At 33.4% G+C, this 26,188-nt stretch overlaps 1 protein-coding gene across 1 annotated transcript in view; it reads right to left on the bottom strand.

Annotated features, from left to right (window-relative positions):
• Positions 1 to 12,832: 12,832 nt before the first annotated feature.
• Positions 12,833 to 26,188, bottom strand: part of LOC145687248 (cardioacceleratory peptide receptor-like) — a gene marked incomplete at its 5' end in the record, with an annotated part of 232,214 nt that continues 218,858 nt past the window's right edge. Inside the window, one exon of the mRNA XM_081760725.1 lies at positions 12,833 to 23,996. Within this exon, the coding sequence (XP_081616851.1) occupies positions 23,748 to 23,996 (249 nt within the window). The remainder of the gene's footprint in view (positions 23,997 to 26,188) is intronic.

The raw sequence follows: 26,188 nt of genomic DNA on the forward strand, positions 1-26,188 counted from the left end.
TTTCTTCACTAATCCTCCGACATATCACTTAGTAGACTCAAATAATAAACCTATTGAAGGAAGATTTTACGGACACGAATTACAATTAACGAAATTTCCAAACACATATTTAATTGAAAAAGTTTTGCGAAAGAAAAATAATAAGGCCTATGTGAAATGGTTAGGTCTGCCAAAAAGTGAAAATTCTTGGATCGATTTAAAACATACTATATTGTAAAAAAAAGAGAAGTCAAGAATTTATAGGTGAAGCATATCGTCACAAATATTTTAAATTCTAGCAATAGAGATGGAATGGAAAATTCCTTTTACATGTATGGTAGCAGGTCCTACAGGATGTGGAAAATCATATTTTGTTAAAACATTTCTTGACCATTATAGTAAGTTATTTAAAAATATTGTATGGTGTTATGGTGAATGGCAACCGTTGTATGATACTCTTTCAGACTGCACGTTTAAAGAAGGTTTACCTCAAAATAATGAATTTCAAGCACATGAGGGTCCACATCTTGTCATTATAGATGATTTAATGCGTGAGTGTGACCATCGGATTGTAGATATTTTTACTAAGGGTAGCCATCATAGAAATATAAGTGTAATATTTATCACACAGAATATTTTTCATCAACAAAAAGGAATGCGGGATATTTCGTTAAATTGTCATTATATTGTTTGTTTTAAAAATTCTAGAGACCAAGCTCAAATTAATTATCTCGCACGACAATTGTATCCAGGTAATACAAAATTTATTCAAGAAGCATATCAAGATGCAACTCGAATTGCACATGGTTATTTACTCTTTGATTTAAAACAAAATACTCCTGATGAGCAGCGAGTTCGAACAAATATCTTTCCAACAGATCCTTTTAATTATGTTTATGTACCTGTAAAAAAATAATAATTGTAATATGGTTTATATTCTAACAACTATTTGTGCTTTAATAGCCGTAAAAAAATGATTAGTAAGGAAAATGCACATTTGTTAAAACTTTTAGCAAAGTCAAAACCGAAAGCACGTAAGGCAATTTTACAAAATGCAGATCCTGATTTAATTCGTTCTATTTGTGAATGTTCCTATAACGTATTACAGGGAAATGTTCCATTAAATAAAACAGAGATAAATAAGCTAAAAAAATATAAAAAGGAACTGAGATATTTGGTGAAAAAAGGTCCGTCATAAAAACAAAAGAAAAAACGAATAATTATACAAAAAGGTGGTTTTCTTACTGCTTTGCTTGCACCTATTATTGGAGGTATACTATCTAGTTTAATTAAATAATTATGCAAAACGCACAAAAACTTATTTTAATCGCACCAGAAAAATTACATCATTATCAAACGATATCTAATCTTGATGATGAAATGAAAGAAATTTTAAATAATAAAAGTTTAAATGTAGAAGAAAAATGGACAAAATATAGAGAAGTCTTACAAAAATATTTAAATATAATTCAAAAACCGGCAGCAGTTACAACAACAGCAACAACTACTACGGAGGAAGAAGAACAAGAGGACGAGGAGGAGGAAGAGGAGGATGATGAAATAATATCTACTCTCCCTGAAATTTGTAAACGTAAAGCGAGACCTTTATTACGTAAATTGAAACAAAATCCAAATATTCAATGGGACGATAATGGAAATGTGAATATTAATAATAAATTAATTCCAGGTGCAAATATAGTGGATTTGATATCCGATTTTGTTAGATGTCGTAAGAAAAATATTTCAGTTGCCGGCTGGAAACCTTTTGCTACATTATTAGCAAAAGCCAATATACCCTTAGAGTACATTGGTAATCCTCAACGAATAGATTATATTAGAAAACTAACAGAAGACGAAGAAGACGAAGAAGATGGTCCTCCACCCCGTAAACGCAAATGGTGTACTTATAAGCAATAATAATAAAATTCTATTGTAATCTATTGATATTTTTAAGTATATAGAAAGAAAGAAAGATGAATGAGCCCTACCTCAATTATTACATATATCAAGCAGGAGGTAATTATAACGTGTATAGAGGTACAGCATATCAAGAAGGTTATGGCATTGGTAGTTTTCTAGGAGGTTTATTTTGTACTGTATTTCCTTTATTAAAACAAGGTGCAAAAACTGTTGGTAATGAATTGATACGTACAGGAATTAATGTAGCAGGAGATGTACTAGATAATAATAGACCTATTGAAGAGTCTTTGCATGATCGATGGCAAGAAGCTAAAACAAATTTAAAAAATAAAGCTCAAAATAAATTAAATCAAGTGTTGGAAGGATCTGGAAGAAGAAAAAGAAAGAAAGTTCATTTTAGTGGTGGTGCTGGTGTGAAACGGATAAAAAGATCCAAAGATATCTTTGATTGATTAATTATGGAGCAAAGTGATTGTTTTTATCTCACACTTCCTAGCAATAGTTCTATGGAATATTTTCCTCAAAATACTCTTGCTTGTTATACTACTAAATTATATCAACCTATTGTACTGGAGAAGGGAGTGTGGGAAACAGCTGTTCATTTCAGAATGTTTCCAAATATACAAATAATATTTATTATCGTCTCATGAATACAAAAAACTGGAACATAACTCACATCTTACCAGGCCACTATTATCATGTTGATGATATTCTATCTCAAATTAATCATAAAAGTGATATATTAAATTTACAATTAAAAGTCAAAGCATCAGTGAAACGAATTGAGGTTAATAGAGTAATAAAAGATCAAGAGAAGCATATGGAAGTACGCCTATCTCCTGAACTAACCCGAATACTAGGCTTTGATCATATTCAGCAGGAAGATATTGCACTTGTTCATCATGCTCGTTATCCACCTGATTTACAAAAAGCGCTACCTACACTTATGTATATTTACAGTGATATTGTAGAACCACAAATGGTGGGTGACACCGTAGCTCCGTTGTTACGTATTATAAATACAAATATTACAGAGTATGGTATTAATAATGTACATATTTTTGATAATCCTCATTATGTCACTGTGCAACGTAAACAATTTGATCAAATTATTATTGATTTAAGAGATAGTACAGGTAATCCACTTCCTTTCCAATATGGCAGTGTATGTGTAAAATTACATTTTCGTAGACGTAATATGATATTGTAAATTTTACCATGTGTGAATATTAATAGTAAGAGAAAAATGCAGTGTGAGTGTATGAAATCAGAATTAGATTTATTTGCTGGTTTACCTACTCAAACCAGTATTATAGGTAATAAAATAGTTCCATATAAACCTGTGGCTTCGATAACTGATAATGCACCAATAGAATTTGTAGTCCCCGGTCATGGGGATGACTATATTGACTTACCGCACACAATGTTATATGTTAAAGGTAAAATTACTAAATCAGATGGTTCTAATTTAACTTCTGCCGATAAGAAAATCGGCCCTGTAAATGATTTTCTCAATGCAATGTTCAGTGAAGTGCAATTATATTTAAATAATCAAATTATTTCCTACTCTTCACATACATATCCATATCGATCGTATATTGAAAAACTACTAAATTATAATACTGAAGCTAAAACAACGCATCTTCAAACATCAATGTGGTTTAAAGATACTGCAGGGCATATGGACAGTGTGGCCGATGCTAATGTAGGATTTAAACAACGTTTTCTTCTCACTACTTTAAGTCAGTCATTTGAATTATTGGGTTATATTCATGCTGATATTTTCAATCAGGAGAAATTTTTACTGAATGGTGTACAATTGCGTATTAAACTAATTCCAGCTAAACCTACATTTTGTCTAATGGGTGACGCAGATGCTGATGGAAAAGTTGTAATTACAGATGCAACATTGCTTGTGAAAAAGGTTGATGTATCACCAGCAGTTAAAATAGCACAAAATAAAGTATTACAAAATCCTAAATTTAGAATAAAATATCCTATAACAAAAGTGCAGGTGAAGACAGAAACTCTGCCACAAGGAATTATGGATAGTACACTTCCAGATCTGTTTTCAGGCATAGTGCCTAAACGTATTATTATTGGTTTTGTTACTAATGCTGCTTTCAATGGTACTTATCAAACAAACCCATTCAATTTTCAACATTTTAGTATGTCATTTTTTACATTGTATGTTGATGGAAATCCAATGCCCTTCAAACCTTTACAACCAGATTTTGATAATAAGCTATATGTACAAGCATATTCTACGTTATTTACAGGTTCAGGTATTTATTATTCTAATCAAGGTAATAATATTTCACTCGCTGAATATCCTAATGGTTATACTCTACTGGTGTTTGATTTAACTCCTGATTCAAGCGCAAGTGCTGCATTTCACACTAGTCCACAACGGCAAGGAAGTGTACGTTTAGAGGTTCATTTTAAAGAAGCACTGCCATCTCCTGTAACAACAATTATTTATGGTGAATTCTCTTCAGAATTAGAAATTGATTTCCAGAGAAAAATATATATTAATTAAAGAAAATGTTAAATACAATTGAGCTTTATGAAGCATTACAACAAAATTTGCCTAAAGATCATTTTATTGGTGTATATGCTGCTGATGAGTTACCTTTGTTCATTCATACATTTCCAGCCGCCATAATTATAAACACTGATTCTAGTGATAAGCCTGGTGAACATTGGGTTGCTGTTTATATATCTAATATGTGTGTGGGAGAGTATTTCGATAGCTATGGTATATCTCCCTATATACAACATCATATAAGGTTTTTAAAACGAAACTGTCTGTATTATACATGGAATAATAGACGTATTCAAGGTGATTTATCTCAATTTTGTGGACATTACTGTTTCCTATATTTAGCATGTCGTGCATCTGGTTATTCGATGCAGGATTTTTTAAACAAATTCTCGTCACTACTATTGATGCTAATGATATTATGCTTTATTCATTTATGAGAGTATGATGATGTTATTTTTTTAAACTCCGCCATTGCCGGTCCCAAGCCCTGGATGAGAAAGGAGGAGGGTTGGGGGTGTTCCTACCCCCGTAAAAGAAAATAATGTTGGGTTGGAAACGAGTACACTTCTATTCTCTGCTATGTTCAAATAAGGGTGGAATCCAAAACGAATACACCCCTATTCTCTGCTATGTTAAAATAGGGGTTGGAAAAGGGAACGAGTTCACCCTTAAACAGTGCTCATAAAAGGGAACGAGTTCACCCTGCTATGTTACGTATTCTTATGTCATTTCTGTTATGTTAAAATAGGGGTTGAAAAATATGCTCATAAAAGAGAACGAGTTCACCCCTAAAAATGGAGGCCTGCTATGTTAAAATAAGCCATGCTCTTTTATTAGCTGTGCTATCTGCTATGTTAAAATAGGGGTTGGAAAAGGGAACGAGTTCACCCTTGAAATGTTACGTAGTCTTATGTATTATCTGATCTTCTGTGTGTTCGTAAGGGTTGGAGAATGAATACACCCCTTAAAATGGAGGTTGTAGTTTTATGTGCTCTTCTATCTGTTCGTAATTAACATACATAGGGGTTGGAATGAATACACCCTTGCTATGTTACGTATTCTTAAGTATTATCTGTTCATAGTCTCAGTGTACTTTCTGCTATGTTAAAATAAGGGTTGAAAAAAAGGGAATGGGTTCACCCCTAAAAAGTGCTCATAAAAGAGAATGAATATACCCTTGTTATGTTACGTACTCTTATGTGTTATCTGCTCTTCTATGTGTTCGTAATTTCTGCTATGTTAAAATAGGGGTTGGAAAATATGCTCATAAAAGAGAATGAATACACCCCTTCTATGTTTCATATTCTTATCTGTTATCTGATCTTCTGTTATGTTACGTAGTCTGATGTTCTGCTATGTGTTCGTAGGGGTGGAAAATATGCTCATAAAAGGGAATGAGTTCACCCCCTAAAATGGAGGTCGTAAAAGAGAACGAATACACCCCCTTAAAAGTGGTCATAAAAGGGAATAAATTCACCCCTAAAATGGAGGTCGTAAAAGACCGTGGGCTCACGGTGCACGGTGGTCATTTTCCCAGTGGCTTGTGTGTTGTTAAACGCTGTTCCAGGTCTGAGCCAGATCGATCCATTTCGTACTACTGATGACGTCATTTCAGGTGGTTGCCCGCGTGCAATTTTTGGGGATTTTTCTGTGGAGTGTCAGGGGAGTCCACAGAACGTGTAAAAATGAGAATGTGGTTTCTAATATTTTTTCCGTTCCGAACCCTAATTGGCCTATACTACTTGTGACATGTTTGAAGAAAACTTTGACAATTTACTTTTCTTAGTACATGTATAACAATTACATACTTATTAAATTTCACAAATTGAATTTCTGAAACAGGTTGAGCATGTTGACATGCTTTTGTATTTGATATTGAGATTACCAAGATACGAAAAGTTGCACCCTTTCCCCCTACACACATATTCAAAATTTTAAAATTAGGTATTACCAATAATTAGGTCACTATTTCTTCACTATAACCCTTCATTGTTTAGCTTTCTTCATGGGAAGAGAGTCCCACCACAAGATGACGGGAAGGCATCTTCACACTTGCATACTCAATCTAACAGAATCGATCCAAACCACCAACAATGATTAGGTCATAATTTGTTTCAATTTGTCACTATGCCCCATAATTTGTTCAGAGTTATAATGGGACACAGTAAACATTTAAGTGTAACTTTCGGAAAAGATATAGTTTTATGTTGTAAATTCAAAGAACCATAGGAAATCTTACTAAATAGTTAGATCATAGTTTATTCCAATTTGTTCACTACATTTCATTATTGCTTCAGGTTTATTTATGAAGAGAATATCCCGCACAAAGAAGTGTGGGCATCACACTTACATATTCAATTTAACAGAATCAACTCAACATATTCAATTTGACAGAATCAACCCAAATCCCCACCAATAATTACGTCATAATTTGACCCAATTTGTTCGTTATATCTAGTTCCCAGATTTTCATACTAAAACCCGGACACCTTATAACAGTTTACAGTATACTACCTAGGTACAATTAAGGCTCCCATTTTCCTAGATTAAAATACTGATACACCGTATAAAAATTACGTTGTATTCATAATTCTTTTTCTTCATTAACTATACTTTTGAATTTAAAGAACGTGGGCAATACCTGATTTGAGCATTTTGCCAATTCAGCAAGTTTATGCTTCTTACTTTTGATGTGATTCACGATATCTGATTTGTCTCCGTGACTGATACTAAATATTGGTCTGCAAATGGTAGACTTCACTTTTGAGTTAATTTGATCGAACTCTTTCACTCGATGAAGGTCATAGTAATTTACAAATTTTAAGTATGCTTGCATAAGGCTTCGCCTACCATTAACTGTAACTGACAACTGATATTCACGCACTTTAAGCAAACCATAATGCTCTGTAATGCTCACAGCCCTGGACATATAACAATTATCCAATTCCTTCCGAATCTCTTTGATAACTATGTTATACGACGTAGCATTCCTCGAAATAGTATTTACTGATAGTCGATTTTTGTGGAATATTCTGTTTACAATATTTCGTAAAAAAAAGAAAAAAAAAAGGAAATGTGCATTACTTAATTTGTTCCATGGTATGTTCGCAGCTACCATTAAATGCCATGAATCACATACAATTGATTACGATCATTTGAACATATTTATAAAGTTAAGGTTTGCTTACTACACACTTGCCTACCAGCTACGTCGATATGTGCTTTTGTGTTGGAATACTGGACCAGTTCGTACTGTTTTTTTAAGTATGCTTTTTGCTTCTTACATGGTTAACACAAACAATATTTTACCATCTGTGACATATCGTTTTGTAACCACTGCACATAAGAAGTGAGCTGCTTAAAGATTTATGTTTCACCATTTCTTACATCCACTCCAACATGCTATTAAAAACATAGAATATACTAGATATGCTCTTAAGCAGTAATATATGCGTTAGTCTTTGAAATATTTATTTACATGCATTATAAAACTTGAAATTCGAGCTATACACCCTCCATTCCAAAAGAAACCGAACGTTTTAAAAAAACAAAAAAGCAATGTACATTTTGGAACAAATCATTTTTATTAATCAATGTATTCCCCTTCTGCATCGATACACATATTTGCACGCTCCAACAAGTTGTCAAACGACTTCTCCATTTCCTTTATTGGAATGGTCTTTAGGACGGCGGTCGTTGCCTTCTCAATGGCATCAATCGATGCGTGCCACTTTCCTTTCATCGCCAAATGCAGTTTCGGGAACAGATAGAAATCGCACGGAGCGAGATCTGGTGAATAGGGCGGATGATGCAACCGAATAATGTGATTTTTGACCAAAAATTCAGTTACAAGTCGCGAACGATGTGATGGTGCATTATCGTCCAAAAGAGTCCAACTGCCGATTTCGCGATATTCGGGCCGAATACGACGAATTCTTGCCAGCAAACGCTTCATTACGCCTAAGTAAAACTCTGCAGTGACTGTCTGGCCGGGCTGAACAAATTCTTTGTGGATAATTCCTTTTGAATCGTAAAAACAAATCAGCATCACCTTAACTTTTGACTTCACCAAGCGACTTTTTTTGGGTGTTCCTTCATCCGGCGCTCTCCATTCAGCACTTTGCCGCTTTGTTTCGGGCTCATATTCAGAACACCACGTCTCGTCACCAGTTACAATCGATTTCAAGAAGTTTCGATCCTGCCGAGCACTTTTAACGATGTCTTTGCATTGCGCAATTCGATCAACTTTTTGGTCTTCGGTGAGTTTGTGTGGTACAAACCGCGAATTAACCTTCTTAAGGCCCAAAACTTCGGTCAAAATGCGGTATGCGGTTGTTTGAGGAATGCCTAATTCCATTTCAATAACTTTCACCGACGATTTTTTGTTATGTTTGATGAATTCACGCACTTTTTCGATGTTTTCTTCCGATAATCCGGTTCTGGGACGGCCTGATCTTTCGTCATCATCCAGCGTCTCTCTACCCGATTTGAATCGCCTGAACCACTCGTAAACTTGCGTACGGGATAGACACTCATCACCATATGCATTTTGTAGCATTTGGTGCGTTTCACTAAAAGTTTTACCCAGTTTAACACAAAACTCAATTGCAGCTCGTTGTTTGAAACTCATTTTCCGACCGATGTACACAACACACTCACAGTTGAAACGCAATAACTGTGTTGCCGTGCATCCAAATGTCATGACATTTATACCAGTTGTCAATGAGGGACTACGCCATCTACCGGTAAAATATTACAACAGATGGCACTAGTGGTACTATTTGTTTTCAAAAGTTCGGTTTCTTTTGGAATGGAGGGTGTATAATTGTTATTAGAAACTTCTACCAAGTTTAACAGAGATGCATATAAGCAAATGAAATATGCATTTACATAAAAATACAATGTCTAATTATAATTATTAACAAATTATGTGACACATTGAATGATTAACTAGTATTTAGCGACATTTACTATTGTTCTTTGAATTGCAACATAAAACCTGTACCTTGTCTCAGGTTAACTCAGTACATTCCAATGCAAGGCTTAACAAATTGTTGTACATAGTGAACAAATTGTGGTCTCACTATTTAATGAAGTTTCCTACCGTTCTTCGAATTTGCAACATAAAATGCTGTCCTTACCTTTAATTGTTCGCTAAGTTTCAATATAAGGCATATCATATTATAGGACATAGTCAACAGATTATGATGGTGTCGATTCTGTTACATTGAGTATGGAAGTGATGTTGGCTCTCTGCCTTGCGTGGGATGCTCTCCTTATAAATAAGCCTGAACAAATCATGAGATATAGCAAATAAATTATGATGTATCGGTTTCAATTGTTATAAAATTTTGTTATTGTTCCAAATTTACCCTTAATTGTACGCTTTGTTTCATTACAGCATTGAACAATTTATAGGACATAGTGAGAAAATTGGAACAAATTATAAGTTAACTATTTAGAGAGATTTCCTATGGTTCTTTGAGTTTCAAACATAAAATTTTCTTCTTGTCTCAGACGTGCCTTAATTTTTGCTATGCCCCAATACAAGACTGAACAAATTATGGAACATAGTAAACAAATTATGATCTAATTATATTGGTGGGATTTGAATTGTTTCTTTGATATTCAGTCTACAGTTGATGTCTTCCACTTTATGTAAGACAATTTCTTTATACATAAGCGTGAACAAACTATTGGGTGTATTAAACAAAAATGAAACAAATTGTGACGTAATTATTAGTAGAATCTATAAAATTTTGAATGTGGTGGGTCAACTTTACATAGTACGGTTTTCATAGTTTTGAACAAAGACATGCATGTGTAACAGAGATGGAGTGGGTCAGTGGGTCGTGGGTCAACAGGACGTGACCCACTGCGACCCATCACCCACCGACCCACCATGATCCACTCTGACATACCGACCCACTCTGACCCACTCTGCTAGAAAGGCGCATTACCGGTGAATTTGTCTACGTTTTACTTTCAAGGCCTCCATTTTTCTTCAGAGCTCCTTCGTGGCTAAGCGGTTAGCGTACGCGCCTTTGGCATAGGAGACTCGGGTTCGATTTCCGGTGGGAGCTCGTGGTTCGGATCTCACGTCAATCCGTAGGTCCACGTCTCATATAGCCTCGCTGCTGAACGGGACGTAAAACTCAAAATCAACTCAACTCAATTCCATTTTTCTTCCTTTTTCCTTTGTCTATTCACTCACCTGAGATAAGTATATCTAAGTGAAAAAAGAACTTCAGACACATTTGGATATTGATATTGTAATGTAATAGTAGCAATAGGTCATACTACTTGACTTTCCAGACACAGTCAAATTTTACACTTATTTTTCCCCTTTACGTTTTTCTACTTTACCTTGATTTGAGACTTTCAAATTTCGTCATATTTTCCACTGAAAAGTATCTGTAATTCAAGAAGGAAATAATTATATATGATAATTAAATTGAAATTATTGTAATATAGCCCATAACAAACACTTTAAAATTTTATATCGTAAAGGTCAAATCCACTGGTATTATAACAGAGCGATATTTGAGCGATTGGACGTACACATTCAAACTCGGATTGATGATAATTTCACAGCCCTGTTTTATTACGAGTGTAAACTCTTTAGTCAGTAGAGAGGAGGGCGTGGATCATGAGTCAGAGTTGATGACGGTGGGTTTTGATAGGTCACAATGGGTTATGGTGAGTGGTGAGTCATGATGGGTTGTGGGTCAAGTTTTCATTAACCCACACCATCTCTGATGTATAAGTGCGGAAATCTTGTATAAGTAAGTACCAAATAAAATACTTCATTAACGCATTTGATCTTTATTTTTGCTATGTATTTTGGTTCCATTTGGCTCTTTTTCTTTTAAAAAAGGGCCTATAATACATCGAGACATAACATTGAGAACAAATAATAGACATAAAGAGAACATATCTCACAATTGAAATACTGTTATAATTCAATTAAAAGAATTGAGATAACACACGCCGTGATTTGATCAAAGAGCACAAACAATTACAAAAATATGTATGTATTAATCACATGTGCTGGCATGAAATTAGGTATAACATATACAACAGGACAAAGGTAAAGAAATAGATGATTTTTTAAAAATACATTTAAAATAGATTGATTGACATTTTTTAAAATTTTATATTATAGAAACAATTATACAACTCGTAATATGTATATTTATATACACAATAAACAATTTTACAGATCGAGATATTTTTTCATAGAGGAACCACTCATATTTTGTTTGTTCCTTATATTACACACTAGCAGAATTTACATTAATATAATTTATATCTACTACTTTCCTGAGCCATTATTTTTTTAAATATATGTATCATATAATATATATTACCCTGTAAGGACGACTTTTTTGGTCGATGTTCAGTTGTCATGGGTGGCTACTAACTCTTAAAAAGTTTATAAATGGTTCTTTTTCTTTACTTCAGAGAAGGTCTTAATGGATTTGACGTTGATGAGTTTTCAAACTCTCGACAAATGGCAGGCCGTTCCCTCCAATATTCCAAAATGGCGGGTGTGTTAAAAAGTCCGTTAGGAGTTAAAGAAAAATTGTAGAAGATAGGTAGTTTTTAATCTAAATTGGTAGAATTTTCCCAATTGCACTGGCCGTTTGGGCTACATACGGCTAAGGCGTCCTATGTTAAAAGGCAATGTTGCCAGCTCAGGAAGAGTTCTTTGAACCCTCAAAATAGCAACAATATAGCATTATTGGGAAGTGGATTCGGAATGTTACTACCCTTAACTTCCTTTACCTAACAATATCACCCTTCTCGTATATAAACGGTTATTTTTATGTACCATTACGTTTCTTTCGAACAACTTACTGAACTGGCAACATCGTTTTTTAATTTAACATTGCACCTTACAAGTTTGGAGCCGAAATATCTAGATGGTGCTATTGAATAAATTCCACCATTTGAGATTGAAAACAATCCATTTTCTACCACTTTCCACTCTCCCTATTTTATCATATCTTTACCCCCATGTTACCAGAGTTGCCCTATAGCCTGGACTTTTGATACTCCCAGTGTCGTATATTATAGGAGATTAAAATATTTACACACATCATTAAGTCAAATTAACGAGATTGATGTTATAACTTTGTCCTGGGATAAATTGAATTATGTAATAGAGTTTCCTCGTGGCTATATGGTTAGCGTACTCGCTTTGGATGCGAAAGGTCCGAGTTTGATTCCCAGCTCGGAGTTCATTCAGTTTGCACCTCACGTTAAGCTGTAAATCCACGTCTCACATAGCCTCAGTGCTGCAGAGGAACATTAAACTCTAGACCAACTAACCGATCAACCAAATTGGATAAAAGGTTAGAGGAGGATAATATGAGCACATTCTGATTATTTTTTGTTTCAGTTACATACTTCCGAAATTTAAACTACTCTATTATTCAACAAGGTATTAGAAGACTTAGTGAGTTTTACTATAGCGGAAAAAATCGGCTTTCATTGAATTTTTAGTAAATCTTTCCACTGCATTTAGGCTGCTTAATTAATATTTAATAGGTTTGTCAAAATAATTCCAAACTCAAATGTTGATGACCTATATAACTTAGGATCTAGAGATCTTTACTTGACCAAATTTGAAATGGTGGTAGATCTTGATACGTTCAGAAGATGTGTGAAACACTATTGTGTGAAGAATTTTAGTTCTCGAGGTATTCTGCTTCAAATTTTGAATTTGTACTTAGTCAAGAAAATAGTTCGAAATCCCAAATTTAACGCACAACAACTAAAGAATCAAGGATCTACGCATTATAATGTTTCATACGTGTACTTAATTTACTCAAGATCAACTACCATATCAAATTTGGTGAAGATAGAGTGATCTATTTACATACTATTTAAATTATATTTCTCTTCTAAATAGCAGTCAGGGATTTTTTTTCTTATCATGAAAATTGAGTAAGAATAATAATAACATTAATGACCAATAACTCGGAAACCAACTGAAGCGGTGGTATACTTTGGCGAGCTCAATAGGCATCTGAAATATGTTGTACCGAGTTTTAGTTTCCGACTTATTGGCCACTAAGTTTGGGCTTTAGACATAGTCAAGAAATAAGTCAAAACCCCAAAGAACTAATGGTCATGCCACTAGTAACAAAACAATCTGAAATATTTTGAGGGAATTTAATCTAACATAATAATAATAGTACACGTCAACAAATGTCAATCTTCTGTATATGTATGTGATTACTTTCTCAGTCGTTGTTGTACGCTCAGCAGTTATCAGCATTTAAAGTAATTAATAGATGCAGATTAAAGAAACGAAGTCGCCTTTTTTGGCGTATTTATAAGCAAGTTCTGTTAATTACTAAGGAAGACTAATGTTTAATCAACTTATTTACATAAGCGCCAAACGTGTAACTCACCTGTAAACACAGAAACAGCGTTAAAATGCATAGTTTATTACTTTGCAATTGTAATGCGATAAGCTAGCTAGTAGTGAATACCTAGTAGATTTTGATACGTTCTTTTTCGGATTTATATTCCCTACGTGCACACCCATCTTCACTAGCGTGCTCCTCCCCTGGACGCCCCATGTGCAGGATCTCCACCTTCACCCTGAGCAGAACCGAAATAGGGCTACATGCAAAATTAACTTGTAGTGTCTTGTAGCAAGATTGTTTTTTTCGCGAATCCTACTTCTGCTAACACAGGTAAAAACAATTGTTTTCATAGAATGCTAACTGAATGTTCATTCTTCGTACGGAAAGGAAAAAAGTTTTAAATGAAATGTTTGAAAGGTACATTTGAACGTCTTTTACCATTTAGGATACTTATTCCCCACTTCAGACTCGCAGCCAGAACACTAAAACAGAGAGGCGAGATGATTGAAAGAGAGCGCACTAAGTCGAAAATATAGAAACTGAATCTTTCCCCCTTAAGAAGCGGAATTTTTGAAAATTTTGGAACAAATGCCAATTATTTTAAATGAGAAGTTGATATACCGAGTTTCATCTTCCTAACTAAAGACGCTCTTGAGAACTACTCTTATTTTTGGCATACAATTTGAATTCTCTTTGTGCACACCTCGTAAGGATATGTATTTTAATCGAAGTGACATGTTGAAAACGGGGCGCGAACAAAAATCCACCAAAAGTTTTTTCGACAATTAAAATTAACTTTTGAAAAATTACTAAGTGTTTCTTGCGTTTTTAATGATTACTGTGCTTATATAGGGTGGGCTTTTTCCACTGGATATTTCACAAGAAGGGAATTTAACCTGTATATTTATAAGGCATTACCATTTTGCATTAGCATTTTGTAGGCTACTCCAAAAAAATCTTCGGATCCCAAAGAGAAATCTTTGGATGACTTCTGGATAAGTACCCTTCCCACTGGATATTTCACGAGAAAAAAAAAACCTACCCTATATAAGCAAACAGAGTAACCAGTAAACACGCAAGAAAAACATAGTAATTTTTCTAACAGTTAATTTTAATTGCGTGGGTGTGTTAATTTTCTTATTATGGCGCTGTTCTCTTTGAATTGAAAGGCGTTTCTGTTCATTTCTTTGAAAGGTAACTATTTTTTAAAAGTAAATTTTAATTTGCAGTTTCTTTCCAAATATCTGATATTAAAGGGAAGGTCGGTAGCAGTGTTCATCGTATGAGGGAAATTGCCCTAATCTAGGGAAATTTCATAGGTAAATTAAACAAAAACCAATAAACCATGAACCATTAATGGGTTTATTTTAGGGATGCAGTTGCTCAGTGATAGAGCGCTCCCTTCTGGTTCACTCCCTACTGCCGTCAAATAGTCTTTGTGGTGAACAAATACCGTGCGTGTTGGTTTCCTGGGGGTTCCTTCGTTTTCTCCCATTTCATTTCAGCACTATAATTCATCACATTATCACAGTCTTCTTTAACCTCGATGCATTATGATGGGACGTTAAACTAAAAATAAAATGTTTATTTCATCCTTAAATTGTATTACTCCTGAAAACTTACCTAATCAAAAACTTGACGCTTTATCGTATTTGGATCAAAGATTCTCTTAAAATTACTGAATTTTAAGTGAAATGATACAGTTCATATTATTGGTACATTTTAATTGCTAAAAAGTTTTGAAATTATTAAATTCGTTCACATCTCGTTCTTCTCTTATTCTTCAATTCCTTCATAAATTTCGGTAAGTAATAATAATAATAATAATAATAATAATAATAATAATAATAATAATAATAATAATAATAATAATAATAATAATAATAATAATAAATCTCCAAAAATCAGTAATACTAGACATCTGTCATATGGTCAGGAAGTTCTTTAGAGAACAAGAGCTCTTCAAAGTAGCTGCACTTGCCAGAAAGGGTCGTCAAATTATTAAGTGGAAACCGGTTTAAACCGAGATAGAGCAATAATAATAATAATAATAATAATAATAATAATAATAATAATGTTCCCAATTAAAAGCCTTAATTAAGAATATGCAAATTAACTAATAATATCTTCTTTTCGAGTTAGGTAAAGAAAACTTTTGTTACCTATAAGTAGTAATGTTATTCTTTGAAAAGGCGAGAGGGTATAGAAGAATTATTTGTGAGTACTCGATTCACACAAAGAGAAAGTTATGTAATTTGTGTTAATTGCATGAATAAAAGGAAACATCCTTTGTTCTTTTTTTTTCTCTTAAAGTAAGTACTATAGAGTCATAGAGTCAATTTTCAATCTGAAGGAACCTCATTGTTCGTACGTATTTATAAATTAATTAGGTGTTCGTTCCTTTTCTTGTTGTCACTTCATTAGAATCTCTTTTATTTTCTTTTGCAAACTAATAATTTGAAACAAAAGCTTTACAAAATGAAAGTAATAAACATAGATTAAAGCTACAAAGTTTCCCAGTTCTGCCTTCACTATAATTATTATTTGCTTGTGCTACAATTTTTATCTTATAAACCTCTCTAATCCAGTAATGTCAAATGTCAGAAGCACACATACTGATATTAATATAAAAGCGTCCGTCTTTTACAAAGTTTCCTGCAATCTTTCTGAGACAAAAATTAATTTTCAAAATAATAGAGCCCACAGAGAAACTAATATGTGTTTTAAGGAGATCATTTGGAGTTAATCTTTACTAGAGTGCTACTTTCAAAATGGCAAAGGATTATGCAAATTAAGAAAGAATGTGCAAGAATGGTACCTAGATGATCCAATCTATAATAAGGAATGGGCCCTCTCGAACGCAGTCTACTTGCTTAACACAGCTAAGCCATTAGACCAATAAAACAGGAGTAAGGTTAAGCAGGAGTAAGCTAGTTTCTTCCTCGTAAAGAATACATCAAAAATAAGAAATGAGATAGTTGGCATAAGAAGAGATTCAAATTAGAATTAAACGAAAGTGAATTAGACGCATGGGGTTTGTAAAATTCAAAATGGATTCTTTTCTCCAATTTTAATCCATCTCGCATTAATTCTTTTTCTATTTATGGCTTTTCTCGTTTATCTACATCAATCGACAATAATATTTCTATCTAATATCGTCTCATGTAAGCAGAAATTCTGTTTCCATAACGTCCCTCATTTCTTCTCATTACTCCCCATTTCTCCCTAAAATTCCCAAGCTCACTAATTTTCTCAAAAAATTCTTTTTTGGGGGGGGGGAGGAGAGGGGTACTTGATTTTAAATTTTATTTCTGTCCTTCTCGATTTACGATTGTACAGCACCAAAGGTTTATTGAAGATATAGCCTATACATACATTATTTTTAGAACATTAAAAGTCGTTTCTTTCTTCTTCTAGAATAATGTAGGGGTTTACATGATTTTTAACAACACTAAAACCAAGAATTTCGTAAGGGCTGAGCGAATTTAAAGTGATATCCTTTGTTTGGGGGACTTATTTCAATAGGACAGTTAAGGACGCATCATAAGCTATTGGTTCCAACGTCAGGAGATTTACTGAGAAACCGACTACAATAAGTTGTGTGGAGAAGGTAGACTTGTCATAATGGTTTTACCTGTGTAAGGTACTTCATGTGTAATTTAATTTTAAAATAAGGAACATAAAATTGGCTTATAGGGGTTTTAAAAGTTGGAATATTTTGTTCTTTTAACCAGTTGTCGAAATATACTTCCAAGCAAATAATACTTTTGTTTATTTAAAAAAACTGAAGAGAGTAAAGTAAGAATTTACCCCCCCCCCACACACACAACACGATACAAACGCATTAAAAAACGAGTGTAAAATGATCCTATACTGAGTATGACTTTTTGCAATGAGTTCGTGATGAACTTTTTCATAGCTTTTCCTCTCAACAGGATATTCTCAATTCACCAAATGTAGAAACGGATGCTCAATGAACCCTGGTTCGATTCTAGGTCATGCGAAGAGTTTGTGATGGACAACATCGTATTTGCTGGTTTCCTTGTGGGTCTTCCGTTTCCTCCCACATTCTCATTCCACAAATTCTTTCATAATCATTCACTTCCAGTAGTCATCCGTTTTTAGCCTACAATGCTTGATCGTGATATGAAAAACCATACATCTAATTAATTTCAACAATTCTTATATATTCGTTCAGTTTTACTAACCATTCGTTTCCTACCGAGGTAGCCTACGGAGCTTAATCGTAAGACGTCAAAGTGAAGGTTTTATATTTTTCTTCAGTGCAGACAACCAATGGCGGATCTAGAAGTTAAAAACTGGGGGAGGAACAGTCAGAACTCAGACTATCATAGGTATATCATGAGTTTACTATAAACTTTTAAAAATATATAAATAATACCTTAAATTATTTTTGTTACTCAAGAAACTGGGGGGGGGGGGGGCTAGGACCCTCGGGCTAGATCCTCAATTGCAGACAACTTATTGTTAGAAGTGATAAATTATGTAAAAAAATAATATTAATATTCTAAAATACATCCTGCAAAAAAAAAAAAAAAAAAAAAAACGAATACCGACTAATTTATACTTGCTTCGTTACCAATGTACTGTTAAAATTCCAATATTTGCTTTAGTACTGTTAAAATTCCAATATTTATACACCAAATACTTGAACAATATATTTCTCCAATATTTGTTATTCGAATGAACAAACAAGTGTTTGGCAAATAATTGAAATATGAGAGTAAAACTCATTCGAATAATTATCCGTAAAATTTTAACAGCACTAAACAATTAGTTCATTCTTATTATTCATATACAGGTCGATTATGTATCTTACGTCCAGTATTGATGTGAGCATTAACTGTCGTAATGCCAAGTTTTTTAATATACAGTATATATTATAGGTTCTAGCTTAATGTAACTAAAAAGTGTACTTATTAGTTCTTGGATACTGGTTACAAAAATTTTGATTGCAACGATTTGTTAAATTTATGTTTGATAGCAGTCCTATCTTAAGTTGTTCTAAGACCTAAAGATTCAGCAAACATATAAAAATATGCCAATATATTTAAATACAATGTTTGATTGTCATGGGATGTACATATATAAATATATTTATCTATTTTTCTCAGTTCATAATTAATTTTGCTGTTCTATATTCGTATGCAATTAGTTTAAATTTCTAGTAATGCTATCACATTTTTAAATATACCTTTTTTTTTAAAAAAAGTTCTCTTCGGCTGTACTCATTTAATGGTTCACATAGAATATATATATGAAACTTTTTTCAAAATAAATAATTTCTAAATGGAAATTATGCCTATCTTATATATATACAAAACACTCTTTAATTTTATGTTTAGTGTTCCAAGAATTATAGTTACGGCATAGTAGTAATAATAATAACAACAATAATAATAGCAGTGATAGAAAACTGCCTACAGAATAGGCAGGTATACCTCTTGTTTTACATCTTAGACTATTAAATATTCGAATATATGTACCCTGCAAATTTGATGCCACTAGTTGGAAAAATCGTATCACGAGCGATGTGAATTAAAGAGAGCCTATATGTAATAACAGACATTTTGTACTTAAGAACATGTGTTAATGCGTCCATATACATGGTGTTTCAAAATAACACCGACGCTGTTTGGAAGGTGATTCCTGCACGAAGATAAGACAAAAAGTATATACCAACCTGGGTGCACAAATGCTTCCTTTCGGAGTTATAGCTGCTGAAAACATGAAAAATGACCTTTAAAGGTCCATAGCTCCAAAACTATGGCATCTATCGTAAACGGGTCAAGACTTCACCCAGGAACTCATATGTGCGCTATCCAAAAATGCATGTTTTAGAATTCTAAAGTACTGATGTAACAACTTTTATAGAGGGAGTTTGGCTACAGGCATATGATTTGAATCATTCACCAACTACCTCTATGACAATTGTTGTGAAAGTACCGCAGGATTCTGAAACTTAGATATTTTGATAGGGCACGTACTAGTTCCCAAGTGAAGTTTTGACCTGACTACGGAAGGTCCCATAGTATTGGAGCTATGGACCTTTAAAGTTCATTTTTTCATGTTTTCGGTAGCCTATAACTCCGAAATGACGAATTTCTGCACCCAAGTTGGTCTATACTTTATGTCTTACCTTGGTGTTAAGAATCACCTCTCAAACGTTGTCGGTGTTGTTTTGAAACACCCTGTATGTACAGCACAGTCATGTTCAGAACAACTTTTGTACTCAACCTTTCAGTTGCTATAAACGTGAGGTTGCAGCAAACAAAAGCGTAAGATTTTCGTCAGTTTGAAAACTTCATAATAAGCCTGTAGAGAATTTCGTGAGACATGTGAGTGTTTACAGATTTTATTGAGCACAACTGTATAGTTATGTTCAAAAGAAACTTTAATACCCACACCGTTTCATATGTTTTATTATTATTATTCCTAGATAATATTACTGCAAACATACACTTTATATATGCATAATGATATCAATGTGTCACGCTACGTATTAGGGCTAGTAGAGGATCCTTATTAAATGAAGGTGAATTATGTATAAGTGTACTTTTCATGTATTTTACACATCGCTTTAACTTATTTCTTCTTAAAATATCATGACGCAACTTTTAAATTTATATCCTTGGTGCGCATGAACGGAGATTATAGAAAGGTTTCATCCAGACAATTTATTTCACTATTTCGTTTCAACACAAAAAATATAGGAGAATACTAAACACGTATACCGAAAGACTAAGCGAAAACGAGAAAGTTCAAAGAAGCAGCTACGGTATACAAAAGCAAGCTAGATTTTGCATCAGCATTACGTTTCACAAATTGTGCTTTTGTGTCCCAAGATGTATTTCTTTTTAATAAATTAGGGTTTTAAATATAACCGATTAGCTATTCACCTTGATCGCTTGCTTGAACTTTTCCCTTCAACTTTTACCTAATTTATGAGGACGATGTAGGGAATTAACTTGTGTTCTTCATAAAATTAAAAATTTCATTAGAAACTATGCCTTTCCTACATGTATACAAAACTCTTTAATTTTATGTTTAGCATTCCAAAAATTATGGTTATGGCATAGTATTAAGAACAGTAACAACAATAATAATTATATCCTATTCAAGAAAACAAAATGAACATTCTCAGATTGAACCAGCATTTTCAGCCAATCAGGAACCAGCATTTTCTCCAGCCCAGAGTATATATTACTTATATCCGCTGATCTCTACATAATTGCCCTGATGACGAGAACGATGACAGCTCTCGAAACGTTGGCCTATCCACCAGTTTTCACCTGGCTGATTGCCCGAGAAGAACTTTATCATATACGCCGCCAGGAAAGCTTCAAATCTTACTTCAAAATGAACATTGTTCTACAAACATAAATAAGGATAAGAATTGATTTTTTTTCGCAGATCAGGCTAGTGACGATACGATGGTGTTACTATTTAAATCAAGACCAAACACGTGAGCATGAAGTGAAAGGACATCCTCACTACACCACAAAATTTCATAGATGTTTTACAAGTAAGGTTACATTAATTTTTATTTTTTTTATAAGAATTACTTTTATTAGAGTGATAATTTCAAGAGGGGACTATTAATGTAAAGTTGTACATTGACGATCTTACCCGTTTCATCTACAAAAATCTTTCAAGGTGACAGATAATCAATTTCATGATAATGATCGATTTGATGTTGCCAAACATGACACGGACACCCTTCGTTAGTTTTGATGAACCGTTATTCACTTTAAGGACAACCTTGACTTGTCTCCAAGCGATTCCCACGTCTATATAGCCCATCAAAGAAATTTTCGAAGGGAAGATAGTTTCACACACTGAAAGTGAAGGCCTTCATTAAAGACTGATTCACCAACAATCATTCTACATGGACAGTGTCCATAGTCTAGTGAATCGCTGAAATTTATACAATAACTCTGGTAATCAGTTTTGAAATACGAAAAAAGATTGATGCAGCTGTATTACCCTTTCTCTTTACATTTCATGTACAATAAGCAACAAAATTTGTAGTAAACTACGTATACACATTTCATTTGAAGGTAGCAAAAACTATTTGTATTCTGACATAGCACATCTGAAGACTAAAACATATTTTTGTGATTGTGATTGTGAAAAGAGTCAAAGCGAGGGAACAAATTGACGAAAAGTAAAAATAGGCCAATGATGTTGATACTAGTACATCTCGTCTTAAGGGTTAGCAATGCTGAGTCCTTCGTAAAAATTAAAGGGAACTTAGAGTAATGCCATTAAAGCTTTAATGCTATCTTTCACCATAATACGGAGACAGAATATTCAGCTTCCAAACAAGATCCAAACCTATCATCTCTTTGTTGCATGAAAGATACTTTGAAACATTTTTAATGCGTTTTAAATGTACAGTATGCGAAAAAAGAAAATAGTATATTTATATAGACTTAAGCTATATATTGTTAAATGTGTTATTCTTATAGCATACTGGAACATAGACCTTGATAGAAACATACACAATACAATGTTATTATGAAAATATCTTTGGTAAAAATTGACGTCTATAAAGGGTGTATGTAGACACGTACGTCATTAATGAAAATTGCATTCATGAATGTGTTTGCACTCAATGAACAAAACCGCATAATTAAACCTATTCTCAGGGGAAGACTAAATATTTTTCAAAAGAAACAATATCGATAAAAAAAACATTCATGAATTTATCCAGTAATGTGAACAGTGGAATCATTTTATGTTTCTTAAAATCATGTTATTAGGTAGATAGCTCCAACAGTTGGACGTTGCGGCAAGTTGTCATTTACTGGGTTTGTCCTTGTCACACTTATACTTACAGTATAACGGACGTTTACCTTAGTATACTGCAAAGTGAATTGTTCAGCTCTAGAGGGTGCCTTGCGTAGGTTACAGAAGCTTAGCCTTTTGCATGCGTTATGACCATGTATACTGTATGTACTGGAATCAATGAGCAACTCTTCTTCAAAACTACTTAATGTGGCTACATACTTGGTAAATCTCCTACGCCATACGGATAAGTTAGTCTACTTACTATATTTCAGTTATCATTTATAAAATAATTTTACTTAATTATTTTATGTTCATGGAGTTTATGGATCAACACCCAGTTTAGTTTCCCATCTAATATTATAAAAGTGTGTCTGTCGATTCATGAATTAAAATGTATCTTGCTATTGATTAGTCTAATTATCGTTTGTTAAATGATTTTGAATAATATAGCAACATGTCCTTTGTTTACAAAAAAGAAAATCTTCAATATTATTTTCCTGTCTCATATAGGCTCTCTTTAATATTAATTAATTCAAAGTAGTATAGATAGAAAACTAAGATATACGAGAAATAAATATTATAAATAATACCGAATATTACAATAAAACGAATAAAAACATGTATCGCTATAACGCGATACAAGACCACACACTTAACGAATAAATCTGTTTTAGACAAAGAAAACATGAACACATCTAGTGGAACATATTGTTTTGTTCTATGTGTGTATACTTTGTATGTACTATGTACGCAAATTGTTGTTATGTATACTTTAAATGGTTCATTGAAGATTATTTATTATAGTCACGCAACACAAAGATTTTTTTAATGTTGCGAAGTCTACTAGTATTTTCGTTATATCCTTAATTAAGTATAATACATAAATAAGAGAAAAATATGTTAAAACTTTTAAGAGTATTCCATAATAAATATTATATATATATCTTTTCTTGCTTTTATGTTTGGCAAAACACGATTTGGTTAGAAAAAAGTGGCAACACTGAAATACAACATGTATACAGTATAATACATTAGATGCCACTATTTGCGATACTGACTAGGCCTTTTCTTCCCATAACTTCCCTGTACAAGTTTTATAGTGCTGCTCCCTAAACAACAGACATGGTAACTTTCCGCGCCGAGTTTGGCTGTAGTGCTGTGGCTGGGAGTTTCAGATGTACATGACGCAGCGATGTGGTAGAGCCTGACGTGATACGTCGTGATGACTGTGTCAGAGTTTCTGTGACTGTGCTAGAGTCAGCACCGTAACGTAGACAGTGTCCATCTCCGACTAAAGGATCAGCCAACCCCGGGAAACATGCTGCGAGGCTTGCGGCTACCCAGTTGAAAGGTGGAATCTTTCTGCAAGTACAAAATAAAGAAAGAGCGACATCCGCATCAGGCAGTTGAAATATAACTTATAAAATAGAGATTAACACGTAAAAAAAATTAATGAAACTTACCACCACTACAAGAGAGACAGAAACATAAGATACAGATACAAGGTTGTGCTGATAAGTCTTCGTGTTTCGTACAGTATATTAATTTTGACTAAAAATGTCTTTTTCATCCAAATTGGATGTTTTATATAAAACTGATCTAAATTTTGTTATTATTGCCTAACTAATTCTTTGTACGTCTTCTCCTGAATATCCTGAAAGGATCTTTGTTTCTGAAATCCATTATGGTTAGCCATAACGACCCCTACCTACAAAAAACATAAACTTATCTACAATTTACTAAAAATCTAGTATATACGCAGTGGCGAAGCGTAACACCACAAGTAGGGTAGGCCCGACAACATTTAATGTATCATACAATATTTAAAATTATGGTCAGAATGTATTAATGGAATATTCCCATTTAACTTCACTACAAATATTTTGAAGTGTAGTTCATATTTTCTTCTGTCTAGGATTTGCAAGGGGGATGAGGGATTTCCTCCTAACCTGCTGTTTTCATTTCCTGCATATTCTAAAATGGAGGGAAAGAAAAAGAAAGCACATGTCAGATGTATGGGTTGGCAGTGGTGTCGTGGCGTTTGCAGCGCCGGACCGCTGGTGGTGGTGTTATGTCGGTCTCCATACTACGTCAGGCGCAGTAGAACAGCAGTGTCCAGTGGCTGCAGCAGACGGAGGTAGTGTAAAATGGGAGACCTCTCAGATTTCCAAAGAGGGCAAATTGTTGGTGCGCGGTTATGTGGAGTGAGTGTGACGGCAGTGGCTATGTGTCACTCTTGCGACTAAATATATTACGCAGAAATATAGTGAATTTAGAATTGTGTAGTGTCTATCTAATTGTGAAAGAAACAACAATTACAAACTTAAATTAACTTACTCGTATTTTTTATCGTTATTTCCCTCACACTTATTTTGTTTACTTGTATTTTATGTGATTTTAGAGAGTGATGCTTAGACGTTTTTTTAAAAATTATGCAGAAATAAGTTGTATTTTGCTTTTGGTAGTGTGGTAAGTAAGTATCAAACCATGTGATATCAATAAAGAACATAAAATAAGAAATATGGCAAGAATTGTTGAAGAGATCAGACTTGTATTGATCCCAATACCGCACATAAAAACTAATTCTTAATATGTTTACAATTTAAAAGTCTTCAGCAGTGTACTATATAATATATGTTATGTATACATTAAAAGCTGTATGGTATATTTATTTGCAATATTAATTTCTTTCATGATAGTGTTATTGCTATTATATCGTTATGTGACGACTGAACATTTCGTGATTATTAAATCCAAAAGATTACTATTAATAACAGAGAGTAAAGAGATTAATTTTCAACTTACTATATCACCTACATTACGTAGATTACTCATATGGTTATAAGCATACAAAGTTACTTATCAGTGTAGTTTGGATGAAAACTATTCAGTAATTAATTTTAACATAAATGTCATTTACATGTACATATTTCAAAGCACTGTTACTAGATTTTAATATAGAAACTCTACTAATTATACTGTATTAATATTATTTTTTAATTATTGTAATGTATCAAAAACAGTATTTTCGATACACTACAATAATTTTTAAAATTTGCTAACTACTTGATTAATTGTCATGATAGAGCCATCTTGTAAAGTATACACAAACGTCACAATGAAACACTTTCACAACACAAATCATGCACTAGTATTTGCTATGATGCATCACTTAATACTTCTCACACAACATACGAAACACATGACATGCATATGAAATAGATTTAACTCTACCTATGCTTACTATATTTAATGTGGTCTGTAAGATATTTTTGATAGATGTTAAATTTTTCCATTCTGCTATATAACAAGAAATATTATACTATATATATTAGGGTGGTCCGAAAAAATTTTTTTAAGATATTCAGGATTGAGTAGTTATCAAAAGTTGTGCATTGGTACGAAATGAAGCCATGTCAAATATGTTGATTTTAAAACAATATTTAACCGGGCCCCCGTGGCCCTAAAGTTCCTAATTTTTTGTTCAAATACAATTGTTCAAGAACATTTTACCAAACAATACTATTGATACATAAAACATGAAGTACAT

The sequence above is a fragment of the Thermobia domestica genome, chromosome 1 (genome assembly GCF_964235325.1).
Source record: "Thermobia domestica chromosome 1, izTheDome1.hap1.1, whole genome shotgun sequence".
Taxonomy (NCBI): domain Eukaryota; kingdom Metazoa; phylum Arthropoda; class Insecta; order Zygentoma; family Lepismatidae; genus Thermobia; species Thermobia domestica.